Raw genomic sequence first — 15,488 nt, forward strand, 5'->3', positions numbered from 1 at the left:
TATTGAAGGATATTAAATGCGTGCGCAAGTCTCTGTTTGGTTGCACGCATAAACAAAGCGGTTGAGCTGGACGCAGGGAAATGATCAAGAATGTAAAACACCACTAACAACACAGGCCATAAGGAATGGCGGAAAGGAGCTGGTTGAATGTCGGGAGATGGCCAATAAAACTAACAACGCGCTTTGACTATGTTCGGTCTCAGCTCTAGTGCGCCCGATCGGTTGTTGTGAGTGAGAAATGGAGTTAACAGATCATAAATCATCATGTCAGGCTGTTTTTGTGTAGTCTCAGGAAGGTGTAGTTCCCTTTCGGTTCGGTAGAAGCGGATACACTTGAAGGCAATCGAAGCACATAATATGTGCTCAGTGGTGTACGCACAACCTTTCCCTCCCCAGCCAGATCAAAAGCGACGCGCACCTTACCCATTCTGTTTGCCACACGGCCACAGCAGGGCTCCGTGTAATGACAAGTTATAAGCCATTGTTTATCTTACCAATAGTCCATTGAGCAAACATCGTTGAGTCGAGCGAACCGGGTGAGGGAGGGAAGGGTGTAGTACATCCCCTTCACACATCCACATCTCACAATGGAAGCAGGGGCCAATCCTCTCGTAGCAGTACGCTTTAAGAGGGTGTCCTGTGAAGATGTGTGGGTTTGGAGCAAGCATTAGCGTTGGAGGATGGCGAGAAGCGAGAAAAGGAGAGCATAAACCAAAGCCTCCCGCCCGGACGAACAGACGGTTGGGAGACATTAGTGTTGCCCATAGGAGTGTAGGAAAACTACATAAAAACCTTCACCGATCGGAGGCCGCCAGGTACCGAGTACCCACGGTACGCCCAATTATCGATCATTATTCTTAATTATTGTGAACTGGTTACGAACCCCCTCGCTCGCGCGTTCTCGTTTTCAGCGCTTTCGGTTAATACGATCGCGGCCTGCCGAAGAAAAGCTGATCAATCTTGATTTTTCGTCATTTGGCTTTCGGGGGAGCTTTTTGTGTATGTTTTTTTGTTGTTGTGGTATGCGTGGGGGAGACTGTTGCTTCGGAGAGTGAGAGCAGGGAGGCTGTCGGCCGTTAGGTGTAGCTTTGGTGCAGATTGGAGTTGGGAAATCATTGGTGAGAGATGAAGGTGGCTGTTGAACTGGGTGGGTGGTGAGTGGGTTAGAGGTGCTACCGAAGGGTTCAACGAGAATTGACTTGTTGAGGTGATGGTTCATTCGTTAAACCATTTCAATAACGTGTCTTTCGCAATGGATTGTTTTCAGCTGTTGCATCCTTGGTTTGCAGAGGATCGAGCAAGTTTGCCGTATTTCTACAAACATGATTTTTTATTATTTTATTTATCTTTTACTTCAGCTTACCTTTCCGATGTGATTGAAGAGTAAACCGTTTTGACAGGTTTCATTAGGGTAAACTCGCACGACAAATCAACATGCCCGTCGTAGGTTCAAGTCTCGTATGTACCATCTCGTCTAAAGTCTAGACACTCTTTACAAGTCGGCGTGATCATTTAGGTTGTTGGAAAAATATATAAACTCTAGTAGTAATCAAAGTAGAAGTTTAAACGTATGATTCAGTTTGTTTGCTACGAAATAGGACAATTTTAATACAACTGCTGGACAACTATTGAACAACCAGCTAAAAAGCAAGCCAAACTGTTCAGCTATTGAATTGCGACTGCACAAAATCACTCATTTGTGGTGCATAACAATAAATCAATCTTTTTGGAGCAATATGCACTGCAACGCAGGAAGTTAAGATAAGATTTAGATTTTACATAATTTATAGAGACAAATATTTGAGTTCCCTCGGGTTTAGATAACTTTTTACTCTTTCGTTTGAGCAGTGCTGCTGACCAATGACACAACGCTATGATATGTGAGGTTGCTAACGAAAATAAAATGTAACATAAATTTAGTAAATTCGCTGAAATCAGAAATTTGTTATGCAAATTGTGAGCAGTTACACAAACATCCGTAGGTCATTTATTTTCCAAACTAGTTCGAAGTACCGGGCATCATTTAAATGGCTGTAAGTATGATTACTAACGTAAACAAGTCGAATAATTACAACTCCGTAGACGGAGCTGTCAAACAGTTCCAGGAACTCCCGTTGCAAAGTTTGATCGCACATTCTAATCCCTTCAACCGGTGTATCGATTGTTTCACCCAAAACAATTTGCATCTGCGCGAGCTCGAGTTCCGAAGAAAACAAAGTGTACCACCGACACACAAAGTTGGTGTTTATTTTACACACTCGCACAAGACGTCGAGACTCCGGATGAACCCGGAAGAATGATTGACTTTCCCCTTGCTCCGGTGCACTTACACCCTCAGCAGTAGGCCATCGCGAGCGTTGCGGTTGGCAAATTCGATCGAAATCCTTTAGTTTAAACATTTGCTTTACATCACGAGCCTCCTGCGCCGGGCGGAAGGACCATCGTCCTTTGCCGGTCCACAACAATGTACCCTGTTCGGAGTGCAGAGGGCGACCTCTTCTGTACATTGTTTCGTAACACCATTGACGTGTGCCACACACCCTCCAGGGGTCAGCAATGTTTGTGTGTAGCTGTGTGTGTGTGTATGGTAATTTTAGGCAAAGTTCTTTTCCTGCGAAAATGCGGTGGTTTGCACACTGGAGCGAAGCAAAGCGGTTGAACGTTTATGTAAATAATTCCAGCTCCTTCCTTTGCTCCAGCCTGTGTGTTGCAAAACATCAAGCACATCTTTCTCCGTACACATCACCCACACAACCACACAGACACACACACACCTGTATGCTGCAACCGTGGTGTCGGCAGAAGGGTCGTGCACTTCCGCGCGACGAGTACTTACAAATTGGATGCACTCGTGTACGGTGCACTGCTGGTGTACGTACCTGGTAATAGCAAACACAGGGCGAGTTTAGTTCCGGTGGGGTGGTGCTGCTGTGGTGTTTGTTGATGCGTCGGAGGACCACACCACAGGAAGGGAAGTGGCACAATGAGATATACATACACGGTAGCGCAGACAAACAAATTGAACGATTCCACAAACAAATTGTAGGTTTTTAATGCAATTACGGGTCGAATCAGATGCAGCTGCATCGACCTCCGGTGGGGATGGGCATCGTTGTTGTTGTGCTGCTTCAGATGGCATCAAATGCACACTTGGCCATTTTGGCTCCTGGCGGCTCTAGAGAGCCACCCTTCTTTAGAGGAAAAAGGAAATGCCTTCGGCTGGTGCTTCTTTTCAGCCGGTCATTACATTTCTTAGAAGCCGGTGAAATGCACGCAGTACACACACACTCATTTTCGGGGGATCTTTTCCCTTTTTGTTCTGACCGAGTGGTCTCTCTGGCTCTGACTGGTGTCATCTTGCACATTCATCATCTGTGTGAGCGTGAGTGCAGAATCAAACTCTAGAACCTCAACCATTATGCAGCGCAGGAAGAAATGGGATAGAGATTCCGGAAGCTTGTGCAAACTGCAGTTCGCCTTTCGAGGCGAGAAGGGGCAACGGGTCATAAAATGCACAAAATGCACATGGTGGATGATTATGCAACACTGCCGGCGGGGGTGCGTGCTCGCTTGCGTGAAAATGTGTGCCTGTTCTGTGCTGTGTTCCATTTTTATTCCATGGAACAACAACCCCTATGTTGCGCTCAAAGGGAGGTGCGCAAGGGCTTGGAGGTATAAATCTATTTGGTAAATAAATAAATGAAACGTTACGCCAACATAGCCAGGCTGGAAAGAAGCTTCTTGTGAAACTGCAGCGAAAGGGGACTGGACAAACTGCGGAAGCCATATTTAATTGGAATGTTTCTCGCGCACCGAAGGAAACAACACGGCATTTGTGGACGAGGCAAATTGGCGAGGAAGAGCGCTCGCTTTATGACGTGTTCTGACAGCGATCCATCCAGCCGAAACTCCTTTCCGTGCGGCACCGTAAAAAAAAAAAACAAATCTTTCGCTTTTCTATTATCCAATCGATATCCGTTTTCTTCTGCTCTCTCTCCCTAAATTGCGCATGAAACTTTGCCGCGGCAACTGCTACCGTACCGGCAACGTTTGTGTGGCGCGTCGCTGCACGCAGAAGCTTGCCATGACATTTATTTGTATTTGCTGTTTGATAAGACAAAACAAATAGGAATCTCGGCGCCGGGTGTTAGGGGAGGAAGCCGTTGGTAGCGTGTCTGGCTACTTGACATTTGGAGGGCTCTTGATTCTAGTTGGATTTTGGGTTTGGGTATTTTTTTCATATTCCTACTGAAAGGAAAGGCGTACTGCGAAGGAGTAGGTGATGATTGTTGGAAAGGCTTACGCCAAAAGGAGTTTGGGAAGGGAACATAATTGGGATTCCATTTTTCTGATTGGTATTAGTCGGTGAGTGTGCCGTTTGAGTGTTGGTAGCAAATCGGTTTTACGCTAACAAGGAGAAGTATTAATCACGCAATCCAGGCACGGTAAACAAATAGTGGATTGTGTTTAATTTTTTTTTTTTCGTAAATAGTTTGAACCAATTGAAAGGGGCACTTGAAAAAGGAGAAAAGCAGCATGAGACTCCAATGGATTTATTAAACGCAAACACCTTTCACACAACCATGCTTGTGTGACCCGAGTAGCTATAGAACATTAGAAAAGCAACGTACTTTTTTTATTTATTACCCATTTACAACACACTGGTTGTGTAAGTGGGAAACACATTTACATTTAATGTCCATCTACGTTACGGTACATTTTTTGTTGGTGCAGCCCGCTGCTATGTAAAGATATCATAAAAGGACCCCTCCGAAGAATCGCTCAAACCGCGCGAAGAAAGTGAATAAAATACAGAACAACAGACCAACAGAACGATTGCAAAGTAAAAGTACGCATTCGTGGCCAATTCCGCTCACAGCGCCACCAACGTAGCTTCTCCCGTCTTTCACCCCGTAAGCAGTCGTGTTTAACCAAACACAACAAAAAAAAAAACAACGTTGCTTTTTCCCCCGTCTCATTTTCCTAAACCGCTGCCCCAACCGGCGGAAGAAAGTCCAGCTGGTCTATTAAAACTAAATTCAAATTAATTTCCCTCGCGCACCCCCCGGGGCAGGGCATCAGTTAATATGTTTTCCATGTTTAGGCAATTGGCGCTTAGCTTAGTTGTTGTTTTTTTACACATCGCTTCATGCGTACATCCAAAATGGAGGGCTTTGTGATTAGATTAGGAGGAGGCAGTCGACTGAAGGAGCCGGCTGAAGTGCTGCTTAAGGAATAATAAAAAATGGACCGAATAATAAACACAAAACATGGGCAGTGTAGGCAGAGGGAGGGGGAGAGAGAGAGAGCAACACTTAACGCACTCAGGAAGGCAGATTTTCAGCGTACGCGGGAGGTTTTTCCCGCAAAGCATGGAAAGCGCCCCGAAAACTGTGCCGCGGGTCGCTCATTTTGCTGACCACACCGTGTGTGTGTGTGTCTCGTGGCTTCATGTTTGTGTGTGTGTGTGTTTGTGTTCTGTGCCTGTGCCACAAGAACAAATGGCTGTTTTACATTCCGTGGCGAGAGGGGCCTGGACGTCCACCCACCCCACCTCCCCATTATGCTGGCGGTATTTTCACCGCGCACTCAGCACAACGGAACTAATTAATAATTCATTATTTATTGCGCTCGAGGAAGGAACACAGTTCTCGACGTCGCCCGGTTCACCCCACCCAGCCCACCAAGACGACCGTGCGGCTGTGCTTGGGCGTTGCAGCATTTTTGGGTTTTCCCTTGTTTTTCGACAGCGTTCATCCAATGGAGAATGGAGCGGTTTTGTGGCTGACGCGGTTGAATCGATCCGGTTTCGGGCTCGTTAATGTACACACGAAGGCAAATATTTTGCTTTGGCTTCCGGAGCAGCGATTCCATCTTTAGGTTGGCGTCCATAAAGTCTACACTCACTCGATCAGGCGGTGGTGCGCTGCTTATCGATCGTTCAAATCGAACACTCTTTTTGAAGCAATTGGAAGTCAAACATGAACAATGAACAGAACCGCCAATTTTACTCCGGTTCGAGGGAGTACAACGACGGCGCTCACACCGAATGACTAATTTGTGGCCCTTAATTAATCCGCATAAGAACTAAATCAGGAGGAATAATCACGCTCTACTTTGTGTGGTGTGTGAGTGTGTGAGTGCTCTGTAATTGTTCAGGCATTGATGTTTTGTACGAAGTTTGGGTTGCGTTTTTCACGCTTTTCCGTACTTGCTCCTAGGGAAGATAAAAGCATGATTACAGTTGTTTTGTGCCTCATGTCATTTAATCTTTCAAGAAATCGCGATGTTTTAATAACAAAGATGTCTCATCACTTACCTTTTTATTTTTGTTTAACCAAAAGCTACTATCATTTAAAAAATGTAAGTAAAAGATTTGAAAAAAAAGACATTGGGGCCCTTTCCGTTGTAAGTTCGTAGGCTGAAATTTCAGCCTGTCAGCTGTTTGCATTTTATAGCAGTTTTTGAGTAACTATCTAAATGGGTATAAGATACAGGAGGGCTTATCTTAAGGGGTATGAATTTAGAACGCTGATTTTTATCGCTTCTGCTTCTGAATGAAGATTTTAAGAGTGGTTTCTGAATTCGTCAAGCCTCCAAAAAGCTTATTTGAACAAAAGTGTATTTTTTTGTGTGGTTTTGTATGGAGTGTTTACATGATTTCACCCTCCAACTGTCAAACTCCATACAAAAAGCTGACTAGAATCGTGAAGGGCCCCATTATTAATATATTCATCTTTTTCTATCAATAAAGCTTCTTTTATCGTGTCGATTCCCAAAGTAGTGAGTGAGCAATGTCATCAAGATTAGTTTTATTGAAAAAGTTGAATCGAATTTGAACGTTCTATTTTAAGATTGCTGAAGTCCTACGCTCTGCATGTGTTTATTGGCAAAATGTTTTGTAACGAGCTTTATTTATATAACACAAAAAAGAGTCATCAATTAATCAATACAGTCACTAGTTTCTTAATTCAAATTCCCCTTTGACTTTGGCATATATTCAGCCTTCTAATTAAGCGTATATTCATGGTAGTTACATGGTTACTGATCAGTTTAGTTTTAAGATTATCGACCTAATACTGCTTTTATGAATAATAAACTTGGATATTAACATCTTCAATTTCTGCCACAAAACCCACAACCAGCAAAGAATGAAAATTGGTCAAGATAAGCTCTTCATTGTATCCCGGCCGAAACCTCTTCCCAGGTGGCTAGGGACATTAGAGATGCTAGTGTGGCAAGATCTGGAAAAACATGAAAAATCCCTCGACATTTGTTTATCAGGATTTGAAGATCCTTATTGAAGGCATGTCCTTAACCACAGTTGCTTGACTTTCGTTGTCGAAAAAATCGCCAATCAACTGATAATAATAGTTGAGTTAGTATTTTTGTTAATTTTCAGGTGAATTTTTCAATATCTGGTACCGTCATCGCAAAGAAATCGTGAACATAAGGTCATTTTTTACTGCACACATTATTCTAGGATATAATTTCTTCCTTCGAATATATTATATGTAAGAAAGGAAATGATATCAAAAAATACTATCGTAACAACAGCCTCAGTATCGAAAGGATTCTTTGCTTTCTGCATCAAAGTATCAAACCTTTAAAGTACAAACTCATTACAAGCAAGCAATTGCCCCATTAATTGGGCTAAATGGCGTAAAATCTATGAGCGATGGTATCTCAGTGACTACACAACAGTTTCCACACATCATGCAACCGTGTAAACTGACCAGCGAGATAGAGTGAGAGCATTCCTTTGAATAATAATCGAATCGATCGGAAACAAAACTCCCATAGCCCGTGAGCGCATTCCGATAGGGTCCCTGTACACCGATCGTGCTGCTGCTGCCCACGATTCCCCCTTAAGTTTTTGGTGTCTGTGTGGCATCGCCGATAATGGACAAATGATTCGGTAAACTTTTACACCTTTAATCATGTTCTCTATGCTTCGTCGAGCATACCGAGCGCAAAGCATGAAACCATCGCCCCTTACCCACCCTATCCGCTCCCGCAGCCTGTGTAAGTGGTTGAGGAATTTTAAGTAGCGCAAAATTGGATCATGGACGGTTAGTTTACTGACCATTTTCTGATTTATAACGTTGACTGCTCTTCAATCCCGGCCATTTCGCGGTTCTGGCAGCGTGTTCCAGCATCTCTCTCTCTCTCTCGCCTCGCCTCGCCCGCTTTCATACGCTGATTAACATAGCGTAACATGACCCCGGCCCCCTTCGGCCTGCGCGGGCTTTAACACACTATCGCCAACTCATCTGCAATCCGACGGGCTTCAATCGATTGGGGGCCGATTCAATTCCGTGTGATGTGATTTGCTGTGAGGGCGAAAATGGGACCCCAGGACGCGCATCTCGCGTATCCTTCTCGCCCAACCGCTCCGCAGCGGCATTTAAAGAGCGCCGGGAAGTGGGAAGGCGAAACCTTTTAACGAATCCTAATAACCTCAAAATTGATTTACGCTCAAAAAATAGAGCCGAATCACTTAATGGATCCCGAGCGAAGCGGAGAAAAAAGAAGAGGAAAACTCTCACCCGACACTCGATAGATCGATAGAAAAGTAGCGCATAAAGTCATCTAAAAGTCGACCTACGTTCGTCAATCCTTTCGGTTCGCCGGGTCCGCGTTTTGTGTCTATTCACGATCATCATCTTGATCGACTTGCTGCCTCCCCCGATTGGTGCCGATGGGGGTATGTATTCCCGTACCGACCCGACTGGCCTGCGTGTGTCAGACCGCCGCAGCCGTGCGCGCCCAGTGCAGTGCCAGACAGCTCGTCTACCGCTTCACGCTCGATCGAATGACAGGGCACTATTTCGCACCCGATGAGGAGGCTACCGTTGCGTCGAGATGTGTAAAAGATCACGGGCCCATAAGCCTCCAAACTCCACCGATCGATCCCGAACCGATCGGCTGAATTCCTTGTAACCCCCGGGATTTCACACGCACGTGCACCCTTCCTGCTTCCTTCGATCGGGGCAACAACGCTTACGCAGCATCCGATCAAGCAGGGCATGGATCACAGGCATTGGCTCTTTTTTTGTTGTTGTTGGTTTCGTTTACGATGGTGATGATACTATTAGCTCGTCCGTTCCTTCCGTGGAAGTGCTTAATTAGCTGGCTGCGGTCTGCGGGCGAGTGCTGCGGCGTTGTATGATACGCGAGATTTTCCCTTTGCGTAGCGTTCCCTTATTGAAATTGATGCGCGTTGGGCCGAGGGCTTCGAACTATTGGAACGCGTTAAGAGCCGCTCGAAATGTGGCTCGTGTTAGCTGTTCTCAATTATCGATCGCTACACCTAATTACCGACCACGGGAGGGGGCGTTCGCCGAGATCGCTGTAGGAGGGCGCTACGAATCAGCACTGTTTGTCGTGCCTTTGGGGAGCGCTTTGAAGGTTTAGATGTTTGGATGTACTTAGAATACTTAATTATTCTGCTAATTTGCTATCAACTTCAAACCAATAATTTTGTGTTCCAATTTCAAAAGGATTATAATTGTGTTACAAACATAGCAGCTTCAAATGACATAAAATGGGATCAACGTCTTGTTTGACATTTTGTTTTCTCTGTTGCTCACTTGACCGGAAAGGACACACACACACAATACCGGTAAGGGACAAAACCTCCTAAAGAAAGCAAACTTTTTGCGGTTCTTTTTCTCAATAAAAGACTCAAGAAAAGACTCAAGAAATACCGCAAACGATTAAGAACGGAGCACGGCTGTGCTGTTGTTGTTTTTGTTTCTTTTGGTCTGCAACTCCAATAATACAAACTCTAATCCCGTACCGTCGAGGGGCGTAACCACTTCCGAAAACAACATCACCCTTTTGCTCGGCACAAACCCCGCACACACACACACAAAACACAATGGCACACAACGAAGGGGCTACACTTTTTGGGCTGTCAATTGAGCAACAAAGGTAAATCGGCACACACACACACACACCGAAACCAAAGCAGAAACATAACATTTGTGAGAAGAATGGCTGTTGTTTCGATGGTTTGCCGGCAAGAGCTTGTTAAGGTTTACATTAAGGAATGGAGATTGTTTCTTCTTCCTGAAGTGTTTTTTTTTCGAAAACAAAGCGTTTGTTTTACCTTGTTCGTAACTAGGAGTGAAGCTGTTCAATTTGATTTCAATGAATGGATTTTATTTAAAGCAAAGATTGGGAAAATTTGTGAGAAATAAAAGAGAAGGTTGGTTCGAAGATTTGTTTGATTGTTTCAACTTACAATTGTTCATAAATCTACATTATGCACAGCCTGAGCTCACTAATTAAGCTTCCATTGCCTGTCAACTATTGAGCTGTGTGTATGTGTGTGCGTGCAGCTGTTTTGATTTCTTATTGTACATCAAAAGCCTTTCTATAGCTCTCTATGAATTTATTGACATTTTAACTACCTAGGTTGATAATTCTGATCTTGATGAGTGCAAGTATTATTTTTTTTATTAGCGACTGGAGTTGTTGATTTCTAATATGAAAAGAAATAATGAAAAACAAGTTTCCATTTCTATTGTTCTTGTTTTTTATGTAAGGTAAGTAATAAACGCTTTAACAAAATGATAAATACTCACGCCAATTACTTACAAAGCCCTTGATGAAACCTAATGGAATTGTTTGAAGTGCTTTTTTGGGTGATTTTTCATTGTGGCGTTTATTGAGACCAATATTCCATGCTAGAATTGTTCTCAATACATGGAAAAAAGTAATAGGAGAAAGGTGTATTAGTAGTGCCATTCATGTTAATTTGCATTGGAAATGATGTTTTTTGCGCATGATTGTGCGATGTTTTTCTGCAATTTTCTAATGTGATTACATTCGGTATTGTTCGTGTTAGTCAGTGTATTTTTTCACCTTTTGGATATTAGTTCTGAAAGAAAAAAAAACAGAAAATCATTTGAAACCATCTGCCTGCATAAATTAGAGCTTTAAATACTTTGTACTTAAAGCTGAATAGAATGTGGTATACATTTGTTGTAATAAAATGGCATACGAACTTCACCTTCCGGTTGATATACACATTTTTGTTTATTTCAGTTCTAGCAAGTAAAAACAGGTTCTTAAATAAGTAATCACGTACACAGAGCTTGAATTTCGCTAAACCTTACACCTATAAATCTTTGTATCCTTTTTTTCTGTTTCAATTCGAACCTTAACGCATCCAACCAACAATGCTTATCTTCTGCCTCGCTTACTACACCATCGAACAGGATTATGTCGGTACCGCTAACTAACAGGTGGAATTATTCTAGCTGTATGAAACATTGGCATTTAAACCCCAGTTTGGGACAGATTGGGTGGTTTCAATACAAGCCGCGAGGTCAAGTCCACGTGGTAATGATGTGATTGTTTTTGTGGGTGTGTGAGTAAGAGAAAGAGTGTTTATTTGTGATACAAAAAGGAAGGGCAAATGATCATTGTTTTTTTTGGCGAAAGTCCTTCTTTCAGTCCCTACATTCGGACACTCTTCCTGTACGGGAGTGGGTTTGTCTCGTGTCACACAATCAGTCAATTAGCGTCAATAGGTACGTGCACTAACGGGCGCGTATCGGTTCGAAATGAGACAAAACTTAAAGAGTGCACATTAAATATTGTTCTAATTACACAAGAAATAAAAAATAAAATAATACAAACTCAACAAACAGCCTTCGGTGGCGCCACTAGAGCACTAACAGGAACGGGATTGAGGAACCAACTGTCTCTCTGTCTCTCTCATTCTCTCTATCTCTCTCTCTTTCTCGCTAACTCCTTCCATTTCGCTCTCAAGTTTCGATCGGCAAACTTCAAACACTTCGCAGTGCCGGCCCTAACGGACGGCTGAGATCGGTCGGTGCTGCTCCCCCCGACCGGGGACTGTCCGGTTCGGTGATGGAACCGGATGGTGATCGACCACCGGAACCCGTCTCCACCGTCCTCCCGCTGCTGCCATGATGCAAATGATGAAGGTGCTGATGCTGCTGCTGCTGCTGTTGCTGATGGTGGGCCGCGGCCAAGCTGTGGTACGAGCTGTGGTGGAAGTAGTGGGGCGGTATTGCACCGAGCGGGCCCATCATCAGCAGCGGATGGATGGGCAGATCGTACCCGGCCAGGGCTGGGTGGGCGTACTGCAGAAAGTGCGGTATGTTCGCGCCCGGCAGACTGGTGGCCGGTGGTAGCGTCCCGGTATGCGGATGCAGGTGCTGCTGCTGCTGATGATGGTGATGGTGGTGGTGGTGCAGGGCGGCAGCATGATGATGTACCGGGTGGCCGGCGAGCGACAGCAGCGAGGGTAACCGGTGGTGGTCGGGCGATTCCAGCAGATTAAGCTTGTCGTCCGCACCGCCCCGTTTCGAACGCTTGTCCCGCACGGCGGCCGGTCGGGCTGGGCTGGCACTGGGAGATTCGCTCGTTTCCCGCTCGTTGCGGCCGCCACCCTTCCAGCGCTCGACCGAGTGCTCCTCTTCCGGCGTGATGAGGCTTTCGATCGTGAACGATCGTTTCGGTCGCAGCGGGGTACGGGTGGTGCCGGCCACCAGCGTCGTCTCGCCGCCGCTGCTGGAAATGGGCGACAGTGGGCCGGCGACAACGGCCGGCAGGGGCGAGTGCGGCTCGAGCGTTGGCGAGTGGAGCATGCTGGCAGGGTGCAGGATGGCCGGATCGGGCAGCATCGTGGTCGCCGCCGTTGGGCAGTACGCTTCGGCCGAGTTTTGGGCGAGAAATATCCGATTAATGTTGGCCAGCGCCGCCAGCTCCTCGTTCAGGATGTCCTTGTCGGTTTTGTGCAGCTTGAAGCGCTTCCGCCGCCGCAGCAGGCTGCCATTTTCGAACATATCGAACGCCTGGGGATGGAGGGCCCAGTACGCACCCTTGCCGGGCCGGTCCGGCCGCCGTGGCACCTTGATGAAGCAATCGTTGAAGCTCAGGTTGTGCCGGAGCGAGTTCTGCCAGCGCTGGGTGTTTTTGCGATAGTACGGAAACCGATCGGTAATGAACTTGTAGATATCACTCAACGGTAGCATTTTGTCGGGCGAGGACCAGATGGCCATTGCGGTTAGGGAGATGTACGAGTACGGGGGCTTCTGGTCGCCGTACGTGTCACGGGATGGTCGTGGCATTTTAATCCGGTATTTTGTTTGCTTGTTTTTTGTTGTTGTTCACACTACGCAATCACTCACTCACTGTGCCTTATCATTCAATTGCTATGCAAATATCTTCAGCCTCTTTACGTTCACGATCACTTTTGGTTCTTTTGTGACACTCTCAAGTACATTCTAGCGAGCGGCAAACTGTCGTCTTCACTAACTGTATTGTGCATTCTTCACTGTCACAAGAACATTAGCCTCATCAGCTCAACGCCAGAATAATCTTTGTTTTTAAACCCACCACATTCACATGCAACTTATGCACCATATATGCACCGCCCAAGCACGTTCCACTCGATCTGCGGCGACGATAACGAAAAACCCCCGTCCCAGGGAGAACAATACCGGAGCCCGGTTTTTTCGCGCAAGTTTCCAGTCGAACGTCAAAACGCAACCGGCGAACCGAGCGAACGCGGGCGCTTGTTTGTATGATACTGTTTGGTCTGCTTTATCAAATCAACAACCGAAGGTGTTGAAATGCGGAATGATATGTTAAGCGGGCAGTGAAGCGGCCTCCTCTTCGGCCCAGAGCAAGAGAGATGCAGTTGTGCGCAACATCAGCACACCAACACACACTGCGGGGTAACTGCGGGGAACGACTGCCAGCACACCAATACCAATCCGCACGCCAACGATTGGGTGAGATGTTGGTACGTGTGATGCAAAAAAAAACACACGGCAACATTAGATGTGTGTGTGTGTGTGTGTTTGTGTGAGCAAGATGGTGTGAGTGTGAATGAGGAGTGTAGCCGTCGAAGGAGCAACAGAGAAAGCGCTTTTCTTTCCTGTGCCAACTCGCCTCGGTGGAAAAGATCCAGCACAACAGCGGGCAGGGTGTGCGGGCAGTATATAATGTGTTTTGTTGGTGCGGTGCTGTGTGCTGCAAGCTTACGAACGAGCGAGCGCGCCGAACACACTGTTTACATTTTGCCTTCCCCGTCGGATGCGAGCCAAGCGCTGCAAGCTTTATTTTTCTCGAACCGGGACGAGCAAGCTAAACATTTGTACAGTCCGGTGTGTGTGTTTGTCAATATATCGACAGTGGTGTACACAAATGTGGTCCTAGAAACATGAAACGGACATTATTTCAATGACTTTATTGATTACCTTCAGTATATGCTGAGCAAAACGAGTTGGTTTTTATTTATTGAAGAATTAACTATGTAGAATTAAAATGCAAAATATTGAATCAATTAGGATATGGATGATTGAAAATAACTTGTATGAATAAATATGTCTTCAAAATAATCTACTAGTAACCGTAATTTTAGCTTTTTCTTCTCTTATGAAAAGTGATGATACAACGATCAAAATTGTACAAATAATCTAAATAAGCAATGATACGCTAGAACTTCCATACATTTTGACATTTATAAATTTTGTAAAATGTAAGTTGATTTTATTTAACTAATTTCACCGTAATACGTAATTATTTTTAGTAAAAAAAACCATCCCAAATATTCTCATTTGCCTACACCAAACAACCGCAGCTGCGTTACTCACTGTACATAAGCATGGCGCCTGTGCCCGGTTTGCGTTAGGACGTGCGCAACCCCCACCCGGCCCAGCGTAAATGTAAAACAAAGCACACACGCACACCATATTGCGAACGAAACCGCACACACTGGGCGGAGCTACGGCCGCCAATTGCAAAAGAAAAATGGTGGTGAACTTTTGAACGAAGCTTTCCGGCGGCACACTGCGATGCTTTCTTCACTTACCCCATCCGTGCGTTGCGCAAAACTCAACCAAGCGGGGACAGGAAAATTGTTTTGCGGTGCTGTTTTCATTTTTGTTTTTTTTTTCGTTCTTTCATACAAAACCGGACCGGAGCTAGAATAATCATTTATTTAGCGATGGAGTGCGATAAATAAATCAAATAGTTTATCAAGCGCAAGAGCGAGAAACGAAATCACGGGGAGCACGTGAGAGCGAGCGAGCGCAACCCATTTGAGCGAAGGAAACGTACATCCATTTTCCGCGAAATCGATCCACAAAGGGAAAGGTGGAACCAACTCGAAAAGGTGGTGGTGGTGGTAGTATGCCCGGGAAGATAGATCTTCCCGGGGGTCCCGGTGCAGAACGCAACGACTATGGAAGAAAGACCGCAGACGGGGAGAGAGTGAAGGAGTAGTGGGGGCTTGCGAGAACTGTTGTCGGTCGTTTGTTTCGAGGTAAATTGACAGAAAATTTAATTGAATTATTTTCTTCCCGTTTCGCCGACGAAAACGAAACCGCCGAATCGGCGAAGCGTGTAATTCTGGTTCGTATAACGCATATAGATAGGGGTTTTTTTTTTTGTTCGCTTTTCCCCCTCGTTGGTGCGGCGTTGATTGGGAAATGGGAAGC

General features: G+C 45.4%; 1 protein-coding gene across 1 annotated transcript; it reads right to left on the reverse strand.

Annotated features, from left to right (window-relative positions):
* Positions 1–9,544: 9,544 nt before the first annotated feature.
* Positions 9,545–13,840, reverse strand: LOC11176072 (fork head domain-containing protein FD4). Its single transcript, XM_061641737.1, has one exon. It carries the CDS (start codon positions 13,110–13,112, stop codon positions 11,802–11,804), a length of 1,311 nt encoding a protein of 436 aa, XP_061497721.1. The 5' UTR covers positions 13,113–13,840; the 3' UTR covers positions 9,545–11,801.
* Between the last annotated feature and the right edge of the window lie 1,648 nt (positions 13,841–15,488).

This window comes from Anopheles gambiae, chromosome 2 (genome assembly GCF_943734735.2).
Source record: "Anopheles gambiae chromosome 2, idAnoGambNW_F1_1, whole genome shotgun sequence".
Classification (NCBI taxonomy): domain Eukaryota; kingdom Metazoa; phylum Arthropoda; class Insecta; order Diptera; family Culicidae; genus Anopheles; species Anopheles gambiae.